The sequence below is a fragment of the Labrus mixtus genome, chromosome 5 (genome assembly GCF_963584025.1).
Source record: "Labrus mixtus chromosome 5, fLabMix1.1, whole genome shotgun sequence".
In the NCBI taxonomy this organism is placed as follows: domain Eukaryota; kingdom Metazoa; phylum Chordata; class Actinopteri; order Labriformes; family Labridae; genus Labrus; species Labrus mixtus.
Genome location: NC_083616.1, coordinates 12,244,609 through 12,270,963, shown reverse-complemented (window position 1 = coordinate 12,270,963; position 26,355 = coordinate 12,244,609). Strand labels below are relative to the sequence as shown.

At 40.6% G+C, this 26,355-nt stretch overlaps 1 protein-coding gene across 1 annotated transcript; it reads right to left on the bottom strand.

Moving 5' to 3' along the window:
• Positions 1-228: 228 nt before the first annotated feature.
• On the bottom strand, positions 229-24,893 carry cemip2 (cell migration inducing hyaluronidase 2). Its single transcript, XM_061037892.1, has 24 exons — positions 24,682-24,893; positions 21,985-22,336; positions 21,738-21,878; positions 21,029-21,596; positions 17,271-17,440; positions 16,391-16,582; positions 15,044-15,213; positions 13,561-13,773; positions 12,325-12,530; positions 11,330-11,399; positions 10,545-10,673; positions 9,670-9,758; positions 8,477-8,608; positions 8,184-8,219; positions 7,759-7,914; positions 5,407-5,584; positions 4,048-4,263; positions 3,756-3,967; positions 3,394-3,576; positions 3,057-3,276; positions 2,860-2,961; positions 2,607-2,752; positions 2,330-2,436; positions 229-2,216 (listed from the first exon to the last, which is right to left on the bottom strand). Exons 2-24 carry the CDS (start codon positions 22,316-22,318, stop codon positions 2,017-2,019), a joined length of 4,170 nt encoding a protein of 1,389 aa, XP_060893875.1. The 5' UTR covers positions 22,319-22,336; positions 24,682-24,893; the 3' UTR covers positions 229-2,016.
• Between the last annotated feature and the right edge of the window lie 1,462 nt (positions 24,894-26,355).

Genomic DNA, 26,355 nt, shown 5'->3' with positions numbered 1-26,355 from the left:
CATGGCTTCATCTTAGAATCTAGAGTGTGAAATGCAGGTTTCGTGCTAAGATGCATTTCAAAGTAGCAGGTAGAAATTCATCAAATACTAGGCTGCCCCCAAGTGGTTGACGTGTATAATTTAAGCAAGATGCGTTGAGTAAAAAGATGCATTAGCAGATTTCAGACCTAGACCTCATGAGAGGCCACTCTCTTCCAGCTGCAGCAGTGAGTCAATATTAAAATAAGATTTAATCACAAAGCAAACACAGTTTATTCAATTGGCAATTTCATATCAAATGCTGAGTTTCATATTTATAGAATCAGCCTTTTTTTCAATTGACAAAAACAAACAGTATATAAACACTAACGACAACATTTTTGACATTTCCATTACAGGTACTGTTTGAGTTATTACATAAAAGATTTTATTTACAAAGCTCACTCCAATTTAGAAAAATGACAAACTCTGGTTGTGCATCTTGGAAGCGTCTTTTTTTTTTTTTTTGCTCTTTTTAACAGTAGAGTGGTTAAAAGGCATCAGGGTTATTGTCCTCCAGAGGATCTTTCTCCTATCTCACACGGTCACTCATATACTCACACTCACACACAGTCACAAAAAGGTACTTATTACCGCACAGTGGGGGAGCCCTGCTCACAACCAAACACCCTTTAAAAGATAACGTAGTGTAAGTCTCCACATAGAGCCTTACACACTACAGCTGGTATATAATCCTTGTGAAAAATGCTGCTCACTACTGTGCAGTCAGAGTGTCAGCTCTAAATAGACAGCCTGCACAACAGCTACACACGTTATGGCAATAATGCACATGAAAAGATCATGAATGAGGCAGATAAAAGGTAAAAACATTCAGTTCTGTTTTTGAAAACAAAACAAAACAAAAGATATATATATACATATATGCATTTTACTGCTGCACATGTGGCTAGCACTTGAGACATCATCACTGGAAAGAGACATATAAATATGAGATATAAAAAAAGGTCCAGTAAGCCCAGGGAGGAATCCTTAAAAAGGTGCTTAAAGTCTGTAGTCGAACAGCTGTACGATTAACACAGGAGGTTTTCCAGTCAAAGATTCAGTTATTGCAAAACATCATCTGAATATCTTTAAAATGTATGTGAGCTTTGGTGAAGGATAATAGTCTATATAATTGTAACTGTTCTATACTGTTCTTGTTTTTTTTTACAAAAGCAAAATTTTACATTTTACTAGTTACTATTATTTGTAAGTCTAATCATTGAAACGTCATGATGAATATGGCTTTTTATGACTGTTTAAACACATCTTTGTACCAATGAATCTTACTAGCAAACACTGATAAACCACTGGCTCTGTCTTTACAATATGATGTTCATTTTTGGCTTAACATTACCGTTTAATTATCAGATGCCATGGCCTTTTTTTCCTTATTTCCCTTTGACTTGAGCAGAACTAATCCATTTTATTTCAGGTTCAAACATGGTCTCATTTCAGGGACAATGCCGTTCATTCTCTTCATTTCCTCAAGGCCTTTGTGTGTCTAATGCATTGTGCTCTGTAATCACACTCAATCCATTTCATTCTGTTTTGATTTGCTACATAATAAATAATAAGACTAGAAGGAAGATGCTAACGGATGCTTTGGGTTTGTTTTTTCTGTTGTCAAAGATGAACAACTGAGTTTTTTTGTACAGCTCCATTTGATCACTTTGGCGGAAAAAGGCAAGTCGTGTCTGTAAAAGAAAAGTGCATTGACTCAACAGCCCCAAGGCATACTTCCACACATACACACACACTCACACACACACACACACACACACACACACACACACACACACACACACACACACACAAATTATAAAAATACTCACCCCATTCATACTAAAATACCTTCTCTCCACGTGAAATTGGTAAACATCTTTGCCATTGTTAATAAATTAAAAGGTTCAGCAGTTCACATTCATCAGCTGGTTGTGTGTTCGTGTATCTGTGTGCAAGAGTGTTTGGGTAGTTAAGTTGTATAGTTCACATTGGTCATTGTAGTCCTGTGGCTTTTTGGAGTAGCTCCAGATCTTTTCGCTTTTGAGCTGCAGGTGGCGTACAGCCGTAAGCCTCCAAACCCAGGGGCATGTACCGCTCCTGCAGCCCAAGGACCTCATCCCCCTGCCCGGCTTGTAGCGAGACCCACGGAGGGACCGAAGAACCACCCTGGAACCCCCAAAGTGCCAGACTCTCTGTGATGAGAGGTTGCAATAAGAGTGTGTGAGATGGAGAGCTCAGAAAAACAGTGACAAGACAGACAAGAAATAGAGAAAAAGAAGATATTCAGTGAGTATTATTCACTAACCTTTACTGTGCAGATCAGCAGCTTTGGCCAAACCAAAGGAGACAAGATATGGCGCGACACCAACAAGGCCTTCCAGTTGACCTCGTGTTGCCATCAGCACTATGGACCTTAAAGCAGAAACAACAGGCTTAGAAAATGAACAAGGAGTGAGGATAATTCTTCTATACAGGGTTGTTGTGTATTCATACTATATTTAGACAACAAAGTTTGATACCACTGTGTCTCCATGTCAGAAATGTACATGCTGTTCAGGATTTCTAATGTTGCCCTGGCTCACCTCTTTGCTATTCCAGTTTTTAGGTACTGTTCCATCTTAGTGTCCATCTTTGAAAATGAGGTTTTCTTGGTGACTTTTCCAGAGCAGGCATCCACTGTGACCAGGAAAAACCCGGGCTGAGAGAAGGACATGGTCACTTCATTCACCTGGCAGGTTCAGGGGGGGAAAAAAAAGTAAAATGATACACATTCAGTAAGATAAGGAGATATGTTTGGACTTGTTTTTGTACAGTATATGAGACTGGAATGCTCACAGTGATAAAAGAGCTCGTATCTCCCTTTTGCTCCTCTTTGCTGCTGAGAGACTTGATTTGTGTTTGGAGGTAGGAAGTCCATGGCTCACTAGAAAACACAAGCTGTGACAGCAAAACATGGTGAGCAGTGCTGGCATGTGTCTTTAAGTATCCAAACAGGAACCTCAGACTATTAGACAAAATGTGGTAACACAAACCTGTTTAGCACCACAGCCTTTGCAGGGCTCTGTGTTTAGGGGCGGCATAGGCACCACTGCTGAGGGAGTCTTGGAGTACTTGGGGTAGGCCTTGGATGTGCAGTTACAAGTTTGTTTAGAGGATGTTGTGGCCGTGACCTTCACTCTTTCACAGCCTTTAAATGTACAGTAGCTGTGACCCTCACGACCATGCCGGGCTCGGAGGTAGAGCCACACCAAGCTGGTTGTGATGGGAGAACAAGAGGAACCTTTAATTAATTTTCAGAGGCAAGGACGTCTAGGAAGGAGAGACTTTTAAGTCTGACTTTTTAGACTACATTGAATTTTGTACTCTTACCCAACAGTCTGATCAAAGAAGTACTTCCTCTCCATCGGCCTCTTCTCCAGCTCTGCAAGGGAGGATACAGTGCCGTAGTCTGTGATGTCATCAAAGGTGTTGCTCTGCCTATCGTAAATGTCGGCCATGATCTGAAAGGTGGTGTCTGATGGGTAACAGAGTCCCACGAGTACCCAATCATCTCTGAGGGAGAGAAGAGAGAAATGTTATCATGCACAGGGAAGGTTTTTATTCTAGGTTGATATAGTTCTAAAGAGATCACTAAAATTCATAATAACTGAGTCAAATATGTATTTTTCTTGTAGGTGAAGTTGCAGCAGGAGTGGTCACAAACTCACCTCCACACACGTCTGGTTACTTACTTGTCAAAGTTGATGAGAGAGAGGACTATCTCTCTGGGAGCAGGTCCGCTCCAGTGCAGAGTGTAGCTCTTGCTCATCATCAGGATGGGCTGGTATTGCTGAGAGGGTGCCCCCTGGCTGTTAATACCCCTTAGTACCAAGGGAGCATATGGATATTCATCTCTGTTGATGGATAAGCTGAGGCTGGGGGCTCCCTGGGTCTGGAGGTACACCTGCAGGAGGATGCAACAAAGTGTAATGATCAGGAGGACACATCCCATTAAAATAACAAAAGGTGTAGAGGAAAGAGTACCTGAGAGTAACGGCCGCTGCAGATCACTCCGCTCCACTGGGACATGTTCACACAGCCAGGATGTTGGATCAGGTAATTGTCAGCTCTCCCTACGTAAGTGTCTATGTAGCCTGTTACTGAGCCGTCCACATCGTGAAAGATCGAGTTTTTATCTCCGTCCAGATCGTTCTCTTCAAACCACTGCCCAGGACGACCAAAGAAGGCTCGAAGACCCACCTGCAGATATTTTTTTTCAAAGAGAGTTGTTTTTTATTACAATACACATTTCAGCTAAATGTATCAATCGGGGCCATTATAGCTTCTGTTAAGTACCACCTCTGGGCAACATTTGTGTGGGAGTAAATGTGTTTGTGAAAGCACAAGCTTCTTTTTCCCCCAGTAATTAATCATTTCAATCTCGTGTTGTTGTTTGTTTGCCATCCATAATGACAATGTCTGTCTTTCTGGGGGATTGCAATATGAAATATACACTAGCAATTAATCACGTTTTTCACCCACAGTATATTCATGAAGCACTTCAGACGAACAATTCCCTGCTGTATGAAAAGGTTTTTTATTAGAGATTTTAGTTTGAGAAAACAAATGCCTCCTTAACTTAAGTACCTCTTAAGCAAACCTTTTTTATTTGCTTTCTGCTAAGAAATCTGACTGCAACTACCACACTAGTTTGTAAAAAAAACAAGTAGTCATAGTAGTAGTAGTTTCTCTTTGAACAATTCAGGGAGCTACAGTTTAAAGGGATTGTACTTATGGGACTTGAAATGTTCATAAATAAGTATAGCAAGGGCATTATGATATCAGAGATCAGATAAGATGAGCAGAAGACATATACGACCCTGTTAAGGTAATGCACTGTTCCATATCACCACAAGAGGTCACCAGTGATTAACAATTGTTTCTAAACAGGTTGTGACTCATTGTTTGGTCTTCTATGACTGGTGTTTTAACTTCAAACTCTGTTACTCTTATCTGAGATCTTATCTTATCAACTGTACAGGATGGTATCAGGTGTGAAGAAGATCAAATTGGTACAAACTGCCTAAGAGAAAACTATCTGACTGTCCCAAGAGAACACTTGAATCATGGTAGAGAAGAAATGGTAAACCAAAGATGAATAAAACAATCTTTTAATGTAAGATGTTTATAAAACTTTTACAAGTAGCAACAGAGACACAGATGAAATCTATTAGTTTGATATTTTAGTGTTTAAATCAAATAGTAGTGACCCTTTATGAATGATTCCTGAGGCTAGCTCCATATTGAGCCTCTACATCAGTGTTACATCACAAGTCAGTTTGTGTGGGTAACTCTTCGATTGGAAGAGTAACTGTTTCCTGTGTGACCCTTAGTGTTACTCACTGTGGAGTGGAAGTTGAGTTGGGACAGGTTGTTTCGTGGGGTGAGCTGCCAGGTGTTCTTCAGGTTGAATCCCACTGCGCTGGTATAACGCTCAGGTGTGGGGATGTATCTGCGAAATGTACTCTCTGTGAGGCTTACAGGACCATCGTAGATCTGGAAACCTCGGATAGGGAACGTCCTACAGAGAACACAGAGAAGGTATAGCCCACGGTTCAACAAGACAAGCGACGGCAATAAATACACAAGGATAAATATAAAGTACAACATATAAAGAGACCATCGTTCAAATGAACAATCACATTGTGAAAACATGGACAATCCGAAACTCATGGAGATAGAGAGTTTCATTCAAATTATTAGATTATTAACAATTCCAAAGATCTCAGCTAGACAATGAGATCACTGGGAAGCAGGACAAAAACATTAATCTATGATTCCGCGTCATGGCCTCATGTCAGTTTTACTATATTTATGTTAGTAGTACACACGTAATAGTCATTGTAGGATAGTGGTATATGTTGTTTTTACATAATGTGTATCTCTTTCTGAAACAGTTCACTCACCAATAAAAATACTTGTATATATGGGAAAATAAATTGGCAATGTTTATGCTTGTTGTGGGAAAGTTCATCTCTATAACAGATTAGACAGAAATGTAAAATCTTGATTGTCAGCATGAGACGTGCTCTGGATTCTGTTTGTAGAACATTTGTAGTCCGAGCTGTATTGACCAATTAAATATCAGCAGGCTTTGTTCTTAAGTCTGTGCTGAAACAAGGAAAGAGCAAAAACCATGTGGAGCGTTATCCGCACTAATGACATACCAGCTGTCATCAGTGGTAATTTCTATAAACAGATAGTTGACAATCCATTACAGATCAAACACTTCAACTTGAGCCACAAATCCGCTTGAGGCTGTGTCACATCAAGCCAATCAGTGTTTAGATTTCCAGACCACCTGAAATGCATCAGAAGTTATCGATCCGACCTTCATTAAAACATACAAGTATTTTAAAAGTTGTTTTATTCTCCTCTTGAGGAGAGACCTGACAAAGCATTCATGTTTACTTTTTACTGATCAGCAACATTATGTTCTTGTAAATCATTGCGTTTTTCAATTCCAACCACTGGCTTCCCCAGAATCGCAGTTCCCGGAAGTCCACAGTATATGGTGAATCAGACGATGGTAGACGATGGTTGCAGAAGGGTTCCGAGATTGCGACTAAGTGACAAATGCAAACCTCAGCAGGGGTGAAGCAAAAACATTTTGTCGAACACGTGTGTCAGATATGAATAAGAATCTTAGATTGAACATCAGATTTTGTTTTCTTTCATATTGTGGGTGTTTATCAAAATTGATAGACTTGTGTTTTTACTAATCTTGTAAACTGAACCTTTGTTATATTTAAAGGATCAAAATATCCAGTCGTTTAAGTAAAAGTATTTTCTAAAAAGCAGGGGGAAAAAAGGGTGTCAGCAGTTCTGGCAGTGTCCAAGACGACGACGGACGAGCTGACTGAGTCACATGTCACTGTGCGGTCAGGAAGCCTGTAAAATGTCTGTAAAGCTTGGCACAGCAATCACAGTGGTCACAAGCTGATATAAACCCAGGTTCTTAAAACTAAAAAAGCCAACTATTCAACCAGTCTATGTTTATGTTGCTCTCCTCTTGAATAACAAACTGATAAAACTGAGTGAGGAGACCTGAGTGAGGAGATATAGATCTTTAAACTCTACTCTCATTACAATTGTCCCCTTAGTCAGAAATGGCATATACTTCATGGAGAAAATATATTTACTGCACTACAATGGTGTCTTTTTTAAGGTAAAGTCAGCAAGGCACACAAAACCTTTCAGTCAAAGATCTGTTTAATTTACGTATCAGTGGAAGCGGAGTGGAAATATCTGCCTTTTCTCCTCCAAACAATATGGGTAATCAAAAGGAGAGGAACAAAGAGATGACATTGGGAGCTCTGTGTCATAAAACATTCCCTCCTTCTTTAGTGATCTTATCTCATATTGAGAAATCTTTCAGTCAAAAATTGCAAGTATTGCATCACAGTTCATAAAATGCCAAAAATATCACTGAAGGAAACTCAGTCATAACAGAACGCCCTCTCACCCGCAGTATGAAGCAGCTGTAGGAGCCTCATCCATCCATCTGTCCAACTACCTGATTGCCTGTCTGGCTCTCTCTTCCTTGTTTGTTTTCCCAAGAATATTTTACCTCGGCCAACTACTCCCAACGCCATTCCCTGCAATTCCTATTAAAAACTAAATTTGATTGTAGTTTTCCTTCAGTTACTCACATATGTCACATATATATTTCCTCCTTAATTAAATGCTGCTCACCTGTTTCTGGGCAGTGTTCTCATTTTGGCATCAGCACCTCCTGGGCCCCAGTATTTATTCTGTCCTCCATTTGTTCCTCTGTTTTGGCTTTCACCCACAAATAGAGACTGTGTAACCTCCTGACTGGAGCCTTCATCCTTTGGGTAGCTCCCGTCACTGAAGAAGAAGAAAAGGAAAAAGTGCATACAGTGACTACGAAAAAAAACGTCATATAAATATGTTAACATGTTTATAATGTAATTTTAGGGACAAAAGCAGAAAGAAAGCATTGGGCTAAGCAGGAAAGAGTGCTTGTTAGATATTTGCACTGGAGTTATCAATCATGAGGATATCTTGACAAGTTCATCTGGCAAAGAAAGAAGAAAGCCATACATAGCTGAATACAATGAGACTTTATGAGCAGACTGATTTCAATGAGCACACACCTGGCAAATGATAATCCCACTCCATTGTCTGCAAAGCTGTTTGAAGAAAGAAGAGACAAAAAAGTTGTATAGTACCAGTAAGTAAAAAGTGTCACCTGTCACAACCAGTGGATGAAGCCAACAAGAGGAAGCTGTGGTAGGATTACATTAATCATACCAACAGAACAAATGACGACATCCTATTTTTCTTTTTTCTTTGGACACCATCCATTTATTTTCATCAGAAAGATCATGAGTACTCAGTTCCCTTGAAGACAATATATTAGTCACATCAAATCCTGTAGAAGCCTCACCCAGAGTTCTCGATGACGATGTCTCCTCCCCGTATCCACGCTCCTAAGTCGTTGTTCTTGAAGGAGATCAGAGTGTCGATGACGGCTGCAACCCGAGGAAGGCTTGGGTTTGCATTCTGGTGTGGTCGGAATCTGATAAAAAAAATAATAGCTCACTCAAGTACATACTGACATCACTATTCTGTTTTTGATGTTCCTTTGACAATATTAATTCACTTTAAATCTTTCAACCCTCCTAAAATGTCATTACACACACTTAGCTAGTTGTTTTTTTCTGAGGGTTAAGAGTGACGTATGGGCCTGATCATCATAACATAATCTTATTATAAATCTGCACTGACATAATTTATAACTAGACTGAGAATCTAAAACCCCACAGTCGAACTCTAGAGGCTGCAGGCGTCAATGCTTATACCCCCCACTTTGCGCATTACGGAGACATCATGATGTCACAGAGTGCAGACAGGACTTATCCCCCTATGGAGTATTGAAGTGCCAATAAAAGTTTTAGACCCATCTGCCAATTAGATTGTTAGAAAAAAGAATGTTTGTCAGAATGTGGCATAAAAAACTAAAGTCCAAAAAATTACTCAAATCAAAGGTAATTGTTCCCTATATCCTCTTGGTGAGAGTTCCTGACAACCACACAACACTAATGCCCCCCCCACATTTTACATTTTAAAATCACTCATACCTCTGCTCCAAACATACGCTCCCACACACCCCCACAAGCACACACACACAGCTTTTCCAGCAGTGGACACGCAAGCTTTTTTCCATCTAGCTGAGGGCTGTATTTGGGTAGGGAGCTGCAGAGAGGAAACTCTATCTGTGAAGCCTTGTTTTCTCTGTCAACACAAACCTGACAGACCTTCCACTAAAATGCAGCAACAGAGTATGAGGCCAGCTATCTATCCCAGTCAATGGCCATATCCTCGTAGATATAGTCATGAATAATCTGACACACAAATATAATAGTCAAGCACAGATAACTTCATGTTTACATAGTGTAACTGAATGCCAGCCATAGAGCCTCAAATAGTGCTCAATAATAGGGACTAGTCAGCTGTAAATAAATATCAATTCACAGATACTAACAACTTGTGACTAATGAATATACTGGATTTTACACAGTGTGAATGATGGACTAAATGCAAAAAATGTGAACTGCTATCTTACATGCAGATACACACCTAGCACTGTTATCCAGACATAGGTACTCCCGGGGGTCAGCAGCACTGGCGTTGGTGGTCTTCACTCCTTTATCAATGAACAGCCCTGCCTAAGAGAGAGTATGATGATATTACATGCAGAATCTTCTCTTAAACTAAGCATACAAATTCCAAGATGGTTTATTTCTGTCTGCCTGAAATAAACAAGACTACAGGTATATTTTACAGTGTGGGATCTGAGGCAATTATAAATGCACTAAATTTATACCCTGGGCTAACCGAGTTATGGACTCGATGCTGCACAGGGTTACTGCGGAAAGCAGGAAAAAGGTAAACAGAATTCCTGTGAGTTTTTTTCCTAATGTATATGAACATGTAATGTATATTTACACACTCCAAAACATATGGATTAGTTCTGTATATTTACAAAAATGGATCATTTGATAAAATAAAGAGAAAATGTCATGCCTGTATATTTGTGCATGGCTTATGTTTATGGAAACCTGTGCTCTGAGTTGGTCTTGTGGTATAAGCGAGGTATAGTCTGAAACCTCAGGGCTGCTTCCTCTATAAGAGAGGCTGCTGTGGTCAGGCCGAACAAAGACCTTACAGTTCACCTGCCCCGACGTCTGTCATTACACCACAGAGCACTATTCCAGAGGCCACGCTCTTTTTTTTTTAGCAAGAACCATGTGAGTAAACGGAGAATTAGATGATATAAGTTATCATCACTGCATTTCTCTTGTCTCTATGAAACATAGATATAGAAAGAGACATCTTTGTGAGGCTTGCCGATTTATACTGTACTTTTTATTGAGGAGAGAAAATAAGCTCGCTTGAGCCTGAACCAACCACCAAAAAAAAAGGAGCTTGAAGATAAGCAATGCTTATGATACCTTAAAGTTGGAGTGTACACGGTTGTTGTAAAAAATCCCCAGAGGGGTCAGCTCTGCCTTGGTCTCTGGTACCAGCCCATGAGAGTCTCCGGTGGAAGAGCTGTGGAACACAAACCATATGCCGGCATCCTGTAACAGGAAGCAAGAGGAGACAAATTAGGAGATAAACAAGATAAATCATGTTGAGGGTACAGCTGGTTAACAGCAGAAATGTCATTATCTGGGCTCATAAAAACATCATCCTTAGGTGGAAGGCTGAGGTAACATAGAAAAGCAATGAGCACGACTGGGCAGGATTTCATATAACATGCTGGTCAAGTCCCAAAGAAAGATTAAACAAAGAGTTCATATGAGTTCAATTCCTCATTAAATTTTACAGTTCAATAGATGTAGACAGAAAATGTAATCAATGACACGCATACCCCCTACCAAAAAGTAGCATGTTACAGCTCTCCCCAGTTGATCCCCATGTTGTTTGTGCCAAGGTGAAACGATGAGATGAGGGATTCACTTCTGCATTCTTATATAAAAGGTCTCACTGTTTTGATCAGACACTAAAGCCCGGTAAACCCCATTTTATTGATGGATCATATTGTTATGAGTGTTTCATGTTTGTTCTGTTAAGTTACAGGAACACCAAAGCCAGCGCAGCCTCAACCTTTGTACTACCGTTCATGTTTCAATAACGGTCTCTTCCAGTTGGTTGTTCATTTTTAATAATCATTTGTTGAAAAGAAAAAAGGTTCATTAGAGGCTGTTTTTCTTGTTAAATCTGATGTTATTACCTGAGAACCAGCAGCTGCGTTGCTAATGAGATTGTTGTTGGGGTTGGCGATCCAGAAGGTTGAAACTGCCCTGGAAAATTCCCCCAGCACACACACAAACAAAGACACAGACATATAAAATATCAGACATGCAAGCTCAAAAAGATATTAAAAAGACAGTTCCTCTGCATGACAGGGACTGTGACTAAGGAGCAGAAAGAGATCAAAGAGTCTTGTTATCCTTCAAAATTCCCTCAATAATCCAACTCTCCAACATAAACCCCGGACAGGGACAACGCTGCCAACACACACACAAACTGAGACTCGTGGAAAAAGGGCTCGCTGCTTCGCTGAAAAGGAGCTCTTTTCTTTTTCTTGCTAAAACATAAAAACATCCTGTGGAGAGAAGAAGGTTGTTATTGCTTGGATAAAACCTCCCTGCCAATATCTCTTACACACTATTGCTCACTACAGTATCTCTTTCACGTGGACATGGACCTCTCTGTGCTCTCTCAAAGTATGTCTGCACGCACGCACGCACACACACGACTGAGGGTGAGAGGCTTTTCAGTCAATGTGATGTATTGATTGATTTGAATTCAAGTTCTGAAAGTCTGCGCTACCTTTATTACTACAACAACAAAAAATGGGAACTTGTGACAAAGTAAATAAGAATCCAAACATTGAGTGTAGTGGTCTGATGTTCCTGAGATGAAAGAGTTAAGCCTGCATGTGTGAACTTACAGAGAAGTTGTTTTTGTGTCTGTGGTTGAATCGAAACCTGTCAAACTACTAAATTGACTAAGATGGGTGTGAACACACAAGTAAATCATTGATTTTAACACCCTCACTTTGCTAACACAAATGAAACTGTTTAAATTTTATACTGCAATCTACTGTAACTACTTACAGACGTGCTTTTGAGGATTGTGTAAAAACCCATGATGTAATTTCTTAGATTGTTCTGAACTCATATCTCTAACCAGAAACATACAACGTGGTCATAAATCTCTTACTTGCACTCTGTGCTGGGTGAAGGAGTGTAGCCCTGGTAGACTTTGTCCTTGATGCTGGTGCACAGTGAGTCATTGCGGTCAGTTGGCAGCAGAGTCCCCGGTCGAGTCAGCAGACCAAGGTTGTGGAAGAGAGTGTTGCGCTGCTCGATCCCGTCCTCAAGGAAGAAACAGTGACCCAGGGTGTCATAGCCTACGGTGTTCTTCACCTGAGGCAAAGAAATAACACCATGAAATATTAAAAAACAGAAGAAAGAGATTAGAACTTTTAGAGCTTAAAGAGTTCCACACAGGTGAGAAAAATAAATACAGCACTGTAGTAATATTTCCTTTTACGAGGAGGAGGTAGTTTATAACTGATGGAAATATGCAGAAAACCTTGGTAAACATGAGGGCTAGGACAACATTTTAGTACATCTTGGAATCATCAACAACCCACAGGAAAATAAAGTTTGTTCCAAATGGGAGATGTGCCTTCCTTTCTAAATACTTTCCTTAAATATTCCTTAAAGAATGTCCCACTAAGAGTGTTTCTTATTTAATCAATATTAAGGTATGTAGAAAATTATGATCTCAAGAGCGCTCTAGACGCAGATACAAAACATGAGAATATTCACATGCTCGTTGTGCCAGAGGCGACACAGGAAAAACAGCAGAGCCAAACACTGCTATCCAAAACTGTGTAAATTCCATTTCCTTGATCCAGACAGGAAGAATGCCTCGAATTTTACAGACTTGAGGACCAAAGTAAAACCCATCACCGGTTGATGTCAAGAGGGAGCATAACTCTCACACAAACAAAGACATTCTGAATTTGCTGTTGACAGACACACTTGTGTAAACGAGTCTTATGATTTCACTGATCCAGAAAGTAAATAAAGCACATGTTTACATTTGTGCAAAGTTAGAGAATAATCACAAGGGAATCATTGAACCTATTGTACAGTACCTCTTTCCTAAGAGACCTCTAAAGAGATCATTAATTAGAAGAGAAGGAGGAGGGTTTCAAGATAGAGAAGGAAGAAAAAAAAGGAGAGGGAGGAAAATGTAAGGGAAACAGGCCATAACTGTAATCCAGTCATTGATGCTATAACTGATGAGTTCAACATCGTACATCACATGGTACTTATTAGGGAGAGCTCTCTCACAAATCTCTCAACCATAAATATGTTTCATATGTCCATAGCTGTCTATTCATTGCTCTCGCATTCATTTTAGGCTTGCTCATGCTTTACTCACCAGCAAACCGTTGGTAGCGTGAATAGAGAGACAGCGGGAGAAGGAGTGGTGTATGGAGAGTCCGTCCACATAAGTGGGCTCCCAGTAGCCTCCTTTCTGGTCCACATCCCCGCATATATGGAAATGGAGGGGGTAGTGGCCATTCTCAGCCTGCTGACCCATGTTCTTCAGCTCCACGTGGGACAGATGCACTGATGAGAAGTTACCAAAGATCTGACCATGTGGGAGACAGAGAGAGAGAGGAAATTAAATGTCATTATGGGGGGTAAGTCACAAAAGAGAAAGCAATTTTACCAAGCAAGAACAATAAGTTATTATGAAAAGTTGAAGTACCTAACCTCAGTTTTTTGAAGGGTAACACAAGGTTCATATGTTTCACCAAAAGTAGGCTAACCATCTACCCACTCTCGTTCAATTAAAGTTTTGGGTTTGCAGTTTGATTTTCTCTGTTTGACTATGACCCCACAGGGATATGAACTATAGCTCCCACTATTGTTCCTTTTATATCATAACAAATGTGAGTTGTAAAAGCACACATTTAAAGCTTTAGTCACATGAGGATACTCACGTGCAAAAACAAATGTACTGGGGAGCAAATAAGTTAAACGTGAATGTCAACAAATAATCCGATCCTAATGCGATAGACATTGCTTCCTAGTGTTTTTTCGTGTGGGTATAGCATAATCAAAACAGTCTGGTTCCTGTTATGGAGGCATTGGCCAATCCCTCCAGCCAACTGTAACTCAACCACATACGCACACACATATTGATAAGCAGAGCAAGACTGATATGGGATTACTGAGGTCGTTTCTGTCGTTTAGGTCGGTTAGTTTGGGGTTGGGCAGGTCAGTGGTTTTTAATGCAGATTGTGTGATATGAGAGAAAGCTTTCGGGTGGGGACGGTTAATGTGGTAAAACAAAAGTGGTTTGTTTAGCTCAAGGGGGATCAGTTACACAAAGCCTTAGGAATGTTGTTGTGTGTTTGCCACCAAAGCGAATATAATCATACAACCATTAGCCAAATTATAATGAAGTCACTGCCAATAGGCCCATGTAGGTCGAGGTCAGTGAGGACATGATGCTACAGTTATTTGACACTAAGCTGTCTTATGTCTGCAGTCTTTGTTTAGATTTATAGAAAACACATTTTCTTTAGAGGAAGTGTCAACATTAAATTAAATATTGTAAAAACTGACTTGAGGAAAAAAACAAGTTTTTATAAAAGTGAGGGAAATAGCAGTGTGTCACATATACTGAACTGGAAACTCAACAATCCTCTCATTTGGAACAGCATAACAAATAAATACACAGTGTATGAACACTTTGACCCTGCGGTATGGAAACTGTCAGGCACATTACTGCACACATAATGACATTTAATGAGAATGTGAAGTCCTGCTGAAGCAGACAGAATCACACAAACACCAAATGCAGACAGAGGGTACAGGCTGAAAACACACACACACACACACACAAAGCACACCTTGATGTGGCCTCCAAAGGTGTCATGGTTGTAGAACTGGCACTTGTTGTTTCCGTAGCATGAGTTTTCCATTTCTCCATAGATCAAAATGTTCCTGGAGAGCAATGCCACTTCGGCACGCATATCGACCCCATCTAAGATTTCTCCCACATGATTGTACTGAGGTTTCCCTGGGCAGAACAGACGAGGAGATTCTAGTTCATATTCACAGCCAAAATATGTCATGACAAATGTCTATCACTTCATTCTATCTTAGCTTGAGACAGCAAAAAAAAGTTTAAAGAAACACTTCTGGAAATCATCTAATTTAACAGAAATAATAAGAAACACTTTTTGATTTTTATTCATGAAGAACAGTTCTTAGTGGACCCAGTCATAGCAGGATACAAAGCTTTTGTAAAGCTTTTCACAAAATCTAGAAACAAACAGGTAGAAGCATTTAAACCAAACTAAGGTTTCTGAAAATTGTGTTCTTTCCAACTGTCATCAAAAGAAGATATGCTCGCAGTCATCCCTCAAATATAAGCAACTATCCATACCCGAAACCAACCAACCAAACCTAAAACACATACAAGCACATGCAACCAAATTTATATAAAACACTAAATAATCAGCTCTTCAAACATGTGGAAAGTACCCCTGCCCATGGCGTGCAGCTGCCAACGATAACACACAGCAGTACTCCAGCTGCTCTGTCCTTCGTCATGGCAGAAATACAAAAACGATAATAACAAACACAAACTATAATACACCCATCTGAGGAAGGGAGTTGCTGTTTAAGAGGAATGAGATCAGGAAACATGTCTCAGATAGATAAATGGGAAGTAACAGCAACAGATTAGAGTTGAGGAGCAAAAGAAGGTAAAAGAACCCAAAAAAAACTGCTGTGGTTAATAAAGGATAAGGTTACCGTCAGAGTAAAGCTGATAATCTCTTTTTGAGTTTCCGCCAATAATCTTACATCAATGTAACAGCTGAACAGGAAGTAAGTTCTCTCTGGACCTCATGATAAAAAATTAACACATCTGCTAATCGGATTTCTTGTCCTTATTGAAGAATCTGAGGGTGAAGTCTTCTTCTACATGGCGAGTCATGATGAGTCCTCTCATAAATGTTCTGTTATGTGATATATCTGTACTGCACAACCCAGATTCCTTCCTTCCTCTTTCAGTCAAGTTTTAAAGGAAGTGAACAGTTCTAATAGGATCCTTCATAACAGATCTACAAAACGGTCAGATTACAAGCTTCACATTAAAGGAGAAGGAGATAAACACACTATAACAGACAAAGCCATATTGAGTTTAGTAAAGGATGTGCAACTATAGAAAACAGGCTCCACACTCTCACCTTGTATCTTGACCTGCCTGCTGGTGCATTGTTGGCAGGGCAACAAAGTGAACTCTTCAGCCTGATGCATGGAGTAGTCTGTGCTTGCAACAACAATCTGATGCCCCGGTTTCCAGCTGGGCTGCACTTCATCCTGCAGGTTCAACACCACTTGGTCTACAGCATCCACCTGGAAGCCTGATATAGGGAAACCTGTGGGAAGATATGGCAATGTTTTTAGAGGGAGATTAAGTTAGTCTCCACTCAACATAAACACAAATCTCCTGGCTTTCATAGCTCAATAGCCATGAAGACAATGTGAAGCAAACACTGATTCAATTCCAGAAGTTAAATGTTTGTATCAGCCCAAAAACATGTGTAACTGATCTTAAACTACTATCTTTTTACACTTTATGTTCTACAGTGAAAGTGAGTCACTGGCATTCACAGCAGTAATTAAGGAAGATAAAGGTTGTGCTGGTGCCTCACCCAAACTACATACACAAACAAACACCCACAACCACACATTTGTCAAAATGGCATGGTCAGAAATACACTTACACGCCACACCAGCACAAGAATGTCTTTCATGCTCAGATGATTGATGTGTTAAACAGGTGGCATGTTGGAAACTTAATACTTCACCCTTTCTTCAAACTGTTTACCCCGACAAAGCTAAGGAAACCTCTCCATTATCCCCTGGACTGCTGCCATGATACTGACGCCTGTTATTGTCCATCACTACAGACCAATGACTTCTAACATAGAGCTGCATATTGACATAAAGTACAATCTAAGCAGTAACGTTAATAGCAGGACAGTTTTGTTTTGCCTTCGAAACTGAAAAAAAACATATGCTCAATAGGTTTTGAAAGTGATTCCATAATAAACTGGGACGCACCATTCTTCCACTCGCTGTAGGCGGTGACCGAGAAGCCCACTCCATCCACGGTTGTGAAGTTCCCCCTTGCCAGGGCTCTCCCTCCGGTGTCGTGGTTTTCATGTTCCCTGACGTCCTCTGAGCATGACGCGTTACCACCGCCTACCACTGAGACCAAAGCCCACGCCTGTCTGAGGATACCAGAAGGATTAAGAGTGAGGGAGAGAGACAGAAATGTCTAACACATCTATATCAAGAACAACAAAAGATCAAGTTTATAGGGGCAGTTTTCCGTTGACTCTCTTTGGATGATAAATATGACCTTGAATAGAGGCTGAAAGTCACTGCAAACTCACAGTGAGCACTCAGTACTGCGCCCTTATAGCTAAACTTGTTATATTATTTGTCATATAATATCCATCACAATATTGATTTCCACCAACCATGACCCATAACAGGATACCTGAATCAACATATAAAGCCACTGAAAATGTATGGTGGCTGCAGCAGTCTCACTATCAGCACTGACATTATAATCAGATGTTTGTGATCTCTTAGAGACAAAACAGCACTAAAGAGTTCAACTACATAATAACATTTCTGTTTTTAAGTGTGTGTTTCCTGTCATGTAACAGCCTGAAAATGTGTCAGTCACACACATAAAACCTCCTCCCCTGAGCCTAAAGATACTACAGACCCTAACACGCAGTGTACATGTGGGTGGGGTATCTGGAAAAAAGTTCAAATAAGGTAAATACATGCACTGCTTGAAGCAGGATGGGAAGAGGCAGAAGAGTAGGACACTGCATATCAGAGTGGATTTTATGTAATGATAAGAAGACAATGAGAGGTCAAAATCCACAGAAAGAATGTCAGGAAAGTCGAGGGAATTTTAAAATGAGGACGGAGGTTTTCAGAGAGGGTGTGTTTCCTATGTACATCATTCAAATTCAACATTTTTCTTTTGCTAAAGTCCTGATTTGTCACTCCTTCGCACAATATTTTCCATAGAGCATAGATGTCAAGAACATTTTTCAAGTGATTTCATTGATTAACTGCAAAGGACAGCCTAAAAACATTCTCATTCAGGAGCTTTAGGGTGTGGATGGGGAAAGGGATTTGGCGTGATTCAGAGGGTGTATGACCTTAAACAAAACAGTCCAAGCTGCAGCCTTGGATTTTTCTCTTAAATGTCATGCTCTTGGCTTTAATAGAATTACTTTTTTCTTTGTTGTTCTGCATTAGCTGAATGAGTCCAGACAAGCTCAAAGCCTTTTTTTCTATTCACACGTCCAGTTATATTTTATGATCATTGTTTTAAACTATGGCATGACCTTTACACACTGGCAACACAAACTGACCCTTAGCCTAACTGACATTTAACCATGCAGAGGACTATTTTAGGCCTATGGAATCAGAGCTTGGTAGCCAGTAGAACAAAATGCTGGACAGGGAAGCAGAAGTCTTACAATCTTTCATCCTAAATTCACCTTTGACCTTTCCCATTCAGCTCAACTTGATCACTTGTTACTATGATGGATCTACAGTAAAGGCTGCAACTTACTGCACATGAATGCCAAACAGAAGCAGTAAAATACACAATCCTCTCTTCTGCAAATCATCTTTGAAATAATAAAATCACAAAAAATACACAAGAATAGTGAGTTAAGAATTCTTGTGTTTACTCATAGAGTCCACCTAATTATTAGCGTCATTTCGGGATGCTTTCAACTTCATGTGCCTCAGCCTGTGTGAAAATCTCCATCCTTTTTCCTACTAATTGTTCCCAGTGGCATAATCACAACCTAAACAAGTCGTCTTGTAGATGAGAAAGCCCCTCTAACATTTCACCATGCACCCCACTGATACACAAACTGAAGTCATCTGGGGATCATCTCTGTTCTGTCGCTTCATCCCCAGAGTGTAGCACATCCTGCTGGGAGAAATCAAGGAGGCCTCCTTTCTGTCCTGAGGCTGCCTATGTGCAGCTTTTGTCAGTGTGCACTTTAAAAAGCAAACAAAGAGGAGACATTAAAGAGAGTGGTTGTTTGTTTTACTGTTTCCCTTGACACATCCTTCAGCTGATGTTCAATAGCGTTTTAACAACCTTATTGTTTGACCGGAACTGCAGAGGAGTGGAGGCCGGAGCTGAATATACTGCAGGCTGACCTGAACGTTTGTTTATGTGCGCTGGCAGACCAAGATTAAAGACAGAGGGGCTGACAGGCACGAGGTAGGAGCCAATGCATTTATGTTATCTGTGCCAAGAAGCAGAGTTGTTGTCACTGAGATCAACTTAAAGTAAATGAATTATATTCAGGTAATATAACATAAGCTGGAGATAACAAGCAGTTATAGAGGATTATAAAGCATGCCTTTGGAGCTTACAGTACACACACACACACACTCACACACACACACTCACACACTCACACACACACACACACACACACTCACACACAATCACACTACAATTGGTTCCTGAGTACACTCTAGTTCAATCCCCTGCTGTTCCTATACATCCGGCCATTACATGTCATAAACAGATCTACACTTCATCATTACTCCCAGTCCTATAGGTCATACGCCTTTACCACCCAACTCTTTCAACCTAAATCACTCAGCCTAACATAGTGTGACTTTAATGAGACACTAAACTGCATGTTCTCTCATAAATGTGTGCTATGTGTTTCCTCCTACCACAAGCAAATCCACAGAAAGCTTAAACACAAATCCCCACTCCAATAAATAATCAAATGGTTAGAGGAGAATACACACTACCAACCCGCAAACTAACAAGCACCTTTAAACATAGAGAGGGCTCTATCATCCCATCCATTTAAGTAACTGTGCTGTGGATTTTTTTTTGCGGATTTGTTTGAAAAATGTGTGCTGCCTTGGCACCCACCCCCTGAGAGTGAAATGTGACACTGGAGAATCTGGCTCAGCACTTGGCTTTTCAGCCAGCCAAGGACCAAACTGGGCCAAGCTACAAATAACTCATAGTGAAAATGCTGCGCTAAGACTTTCCTTTGAGAGAAACACATGTGTGCATACATGTGTTCGAGAGACAGTAACAGAAGATCTAATGTCGAATGAAGCCCAAATCCAAGTTTTACTTTATGAGCTTACAACAAAGTGTAACCCCACATGGACAGAACTAAACAAAACAGTATAACTGTCCTGCTGAGGGAAGCCTGATGGATATATTATCTGTTGAATCACCTTATTTTGCACAAATCCTGGAAACTCTCCTACCATAACCCCGTTTTCCTGTACGTGCTTCCTTTTCTGACAAAGCACGACAAAGCGGAAACACAGGGGATACAGGAAGATCAATTACAATTCAAGGGAACATCCCTGATGACAAGACAGATACATGAAAGAGGACAACTTTCCACACAGGAGAGGCATGGAACAAAATGCTGTTATTGTCAGTCCAAGTATTGAGGCTTCTGAGGTGCAGGGTTTTACTTCAGTGCTTAAACAAAAACACATTAACTTCGTTATCAGCCCCAGGAGACCAAGGATAAACAAAACACTCCCAAACATGAACAAAGACAACAAACCATGGGAACCAATACAAACTCTCAAAGTTTGGCACTCTGGCACTTTCTGCAACACATCTTAGATGCAAATGCACTCACACAGATTTTCATACCCTAACAACTGATGCACTCTCCAGAGCAACAAGATACATCATTCGTTTTCCTATCAAATGCAGAATAATAAACTAATGTGCACAAAACTTTTCTTATACATTTAAAGGCACTATTTACCTGTATTTAAGATCATAGACAAAGCTGCTGCCGAGCCTGTCTTCAATGGCTTTCTTGGTATCATCAAGAAGACTTTTAACAGCCGAGTCTCCGACAGCCAGTGTGACAATGCGACCATCCGGCAGTGACCTCAGCAGTTGGCTGAGCCGTCGACTGTCGTTACGAGACTCGTGAGTATCGTAGCGTTCGCAGAGCAACAAAGCAGCCGTGTCCTGGTCCACCACACGCAAGTTTATGCCTCGGCTGAAGTTCCTCTGGAATGCATAACCTCCAGTGGTCAGACCAGAGGCTGGGATACTTCTGGTCAACAGAGTCCAGGAAACGCTCTCGGTACCATGCAGCTCCAGGGTCCCACCGCTCATGATGCCAATGAACTTGCGGCCCAGGCCAGGCACTTCCGGGACTGTATTGTCATCAGAGCGGCCTATAAGGGCGATGGTGGCTCGAGAACGGTAGCGACATTTGGGAGCACCGATGTGAAGGGCTCCACCAGCTTCTATGAGGATGTGATGTGTTCTCAAGGTGATGTTTTTGGTGCCATCCTTATTGTCTGCGAAAACTACCCGACCTGTGGAGTAGCAGCAACAAACATCAGTTCTGCTGCGACGTATTTCATATTGACAGAGCCATAAACTGAACTGTGTATCCTAAAAACTTCCACACATTTAATGATTAAGATGGTACTAATCTTTCACCTTAATGTGCTTACCTCCTGACTGGATGGTTAGTGAATGGAAGGTAGCAGAAGCATCTAATCTAAACAAATGTCCTCTCCTGACAACAACAGCCTTCTCTGGCTGGTGGCCAGGGTTCCAGCTGCCTAGGGACGGGTTGTGGTCCGGGCAATTCTCTGCAAACATTATTAATCCATAAGTTATCAGTGAGTTAATGTGATGGCATATGATTATATAAAGATTAAAAAAAGGAAATTTCAATAAGTCATTGAAAATACTGACCATCTAGCACATCTCCACTTGTGAGACTGAGGACGAGTATGAGGGTAAGGAAGAAAGCCCCAATGGACACTCCACAACAGATAAATGTGTTCTTTCTTTGCTGGAGGCTCTTAGCACGTTCTCTGTGCTGGTTCGCTTCAGTCACGCTAAAAGTTGCTTGTCGCTCCAGCGGGGGTCCGTGAGGTTTTATCGGTGGAGGTGGTGGAGCTTTGGCAGGTGGCGGCGAGCGGACTGGAGCCACCCGCCCGGGGACATAACCTGGAGACCTCTGTGAGTTGCTATTAGGTGGAGCCACAAAGATTGGTAAGCGGCCAGGGCCATTATTTGTCGGCATGGTCTAAGTGTCTTCTACCTGAAAGGAGATAGATAAAGAGGGAAAGAGATGAGAAACATGTTTTCTACAATGACAGACTCAGGGTAGATTTCTCATCGTATTCACAAAAAGTCTGAAACCACTATGAAGATTTGAAGACTTTAAACAGATTTTATTCCTGTTCGTCTGTCTCATCCAATTTTGTATGAACACAATAAGAAAATGTTACTTTTATGGGAGTCTGTCAGGCTAATCCTTCAAGAACTAAAATTCAACTTTTCAGCAATTACTTCAATTACCAAGTATAGGAGTTGTTATGCTCTATAACATTGCAGAAGGAAGTATAGGCTTAGGCTAAAAGACAAAAAGGAGTGAATAAAACAGAGGTCAAACAGAAGAGGTCATGAAGGAGGAAGACGACACTAAAAGAGCACACAAAATGTGAGTAAAAGCAGTAGGAGGCCAAGGAAGATAAAAGGCTGACGCTGGGGGAACAGGCAATGAGCATCTCACTCACAGACCTGGAGGTAACAATCCTGCCTTGAAAATCCATTACTCAAAAACAGCTTATCCCCTGGCCAGTTTGGCTCACAGAGAGTGACATTGGCGGCTCTTGTCCACACAGTAACGCAGGAGGTTGCGAATAATGGATCGCAACATTCCTGAGACTGTGTTAACACAGCCAAAACAGATGGCACCAATTACAGTAGGGAAGCAGGAGAGAGCTCCAGCTCGAGTCTGAGCTAACTTATTTCACACAAATACAGAAGTTAAGACAAAGAGAACACACGTATGCACATATTAAGGTCATATGGACACGCACCTGCACACACAAACACACAGGAGTGAAGGAAATGACGGTGCAAAAAAAAAAAGAGGCTTCATTGGCACTTTTCTGCAAAACAAACACTATGTACGTATGAAATGGCACCACAGCTTTCTACTACGGTTCTTTAAAAACAAAACATCAGCAAGTTTAGGCCTTCACACATCAGATTCTGGCCACATGACTGAAAGAATGACCGGGTTGTTAAAACTTGTCAGAAAACTCCCCAAAGAAAACCCGGAATATGATGGATTTCAGACTTCACATCATCTGAGTGAGTATCAGCACTCAAAAAACACACAAATACAGACTCATACACACTCCTGTGCCAACCATCTGACAAAGACAACTGACCATTGTCATCATTTTATACCGGAGCACAACAAACCTCTTCAGCTCATCAACAAAGCACTGTAAAGCCAAGGCCACTCAACAAGGGCTCAGTTATGTCTGTAAGCTGGGTCCAACGTCCACTTGAATGTGAATCATCCAGTGTCTTTATTTTTCTCCATCCGACCCTCAACTGGAGAGTCAAGAACACAGCATCGCTGATAACACTTTGTTTTGGATGTTCATCTTCTCAGGTTCAGTGGCCTGTATTAATTGGGCTCAGCATGGAGCCCTGTGATGGGATGATTCCCCAGGCATCAGTCTTTATAACCCCACCTTAGGCAATGTTTTTATTCACATTCCTCGCCATAAAAGGGCCAATCTGCAACTGCTCCCCTGCTATTAACTGACCTGTTAAAACATAAAGAGTTGTGGACTTTACTCACTTTCAGGCTCTTCTGGAAAAATGCACACACAATAATCACAGGACTGGACTGCTTCATTTGGACCCTCGTGAATTCCCTCCCTCCCTCCCTCTCATCTTTTCCTGATTTCAGAGCTACTGAATATCAAACAGATGTTTTCGACACACTGGAGTCAAAGTGGGACACACCATCACACATTCCTCAGCTGTAAAATCACCCTTTACTTTGGAAATCATTATTGGCAATGTAACAAACAGTAAGCCACGTGTTTCCTACTTTAACTGGGAACAGCAAAGAGAAACACTGCTGACATTACTACTACTACTACTACTAGACTGGCACACTTGCAGTAATGGTAGTGGGTGAGGTGGTGGCCCACACAGAGGACGATATGTTGGTCAAAGGATTGTGTTGAAATCTAAATACAAAATGATGATTCACTGACTGGGTTTTACTCCACTCACAGAAAAATAACACAAACTACTCGTACACTTCATGTTGTTTAAAATGCACAGGCTAGTCTATTACCGACATATTACCACATGAAGAAGAACCTAAAGGAGAACATACGACAGAAGTTGAAGTTGAGTTATAACTTCACGGAGCCATATTAGCAACATGTCACAAAATGTAACAACTTTGACACTTGTGTGGACACAGGCGAAGAAAAACAATTGTCAACTTTAAGCAGGTAAAAACCCCTCAGGAGAAGCCTCCTTACAACAAAAACTACCCTCAACTTAAAGTTCCCCCCAGCTGAATCCTTGCAGTAACCCCCAAAGGTTGACAGACACAAATGTTACCGTCAGTGAGACTACAGCTCTGCTCCTCTCCGGCTCTGTCCATTCGCTCTCTGCCAAGCTGTAGAAGACGATGACTCTGTCGTGGTGAGACCTATGAACAAGTTCTCACCCTAGCAGGTTAGCTTTCCGTGTCCCTTTTTATATGCTTTTTCTTCACATGGTGTTTTTTTTTTTTCTGCTGCTGATGGGCTGTCGTCCGTCGGTCGGCCCCCCGTCCCATCGAGAGGGAAGCAGGCGAGGCTAGGCAGAGAGGAAGTGGCGATGCTTTCAAATGCTGTCGGAAAAATGAGCAGCTGTAAAAGCTTTATTAGCTTTTTGTTACATTGCAAACTTAAAACTGGAGTCAGACCTCTTGGATTTGTATCTATAGCTGGTCAATAAAGCCAATTTGAAGTAACATTAGTAGTAGATAGAGGTAGTAGATAAATGCATTCACACAGATTTAGGGAAATCACAGAATATATAATGTAATATATTTTACCACTAAGTAATGAGTTCTAGACATTTTTCTCTAGACATTATTTATTGACTATTTGTTCATCTAGAATAGATCGACATTTTTCAGAAGAAGGTCAGAATTACTCCTCAAGGCAATTACTGAAAATAAAAGTTGTAGTATTTTACTTAATTAAAAATTGATCTTCAATTAGAAAAAAATCATTTATGTTATTAACCAATCTTACTTATTGCATTTAAATATCACTATTCAAATGGATATGGTATGAGAGTTAGACTATTGGGATGGGCTTAGTTTTATATTGCATTTAATTATAAAGCACATGCTTCAGCAGTCTTTTGTTGTCAGAAAAAAGTTAAGTCCTTTAATTTAGCCTTTATATTTAGTATGTCTGTCAGATATGGCAAACGTTGTGTGCACAGTATGCATGTGTGGGGCGATTTACTTTTACTATTCATAATGATTTACCTCTGCTGCATCAGGCTCTTCACAACTATTTGCATTATTATCAGGAATCCTTCACAGGAAAAAACTGTTCTCTAAAAAGTAAAATGAGAAATCACTGTGACAGAAACATGAGATATTCCTCAATTAACACAATATAACACAAACCAACCTAACAGTTTCATATTCATTCTGTTGTCTTTTGTTTGTGTACTTGTTCTTCTATGATGTAAAGCATCCTGGGGTCTCTTGAATGACATTTTATAAATTCAAGCTGTTATTGTTGTAATCATAATTATTATACAAATCTAATAAAGTGAATAAAAAACCTTTACGTTTATTTATTTCCTGGCTTGTGCGTTTCTATTTCCAACCTAGGACATCTGGACATGGAACAGGCTTTTTGGGCGTAATGATAACAATCTGAAGTTTCCGAGGAGTCATTGAAACTCTCATAGGAAGCACTCGAGCAGGGGCTGAAGCTGCTCCATACTGCCGCCTGCTGGAAAATGACTGTAGGGAACAGAACCTTGAAACCTTTGTCTTCTTCTAATCCCCTCATCCATAAACTGTTACTGTCCCAAATCAGCAGATCTTACCTCTCGACTTCAACCAGTATCAAGTTTACATTTTTATTTTAGTAGAAGCTATTTTGAATCTTTTTATCTCAGTGTGTCTTAGGACCGCATAATCACACTGTGTACACAATTTTAATCATTACTACAATATCTGAACAATGATGGTATCGTGAACATCAAGGAATTTCACAATAG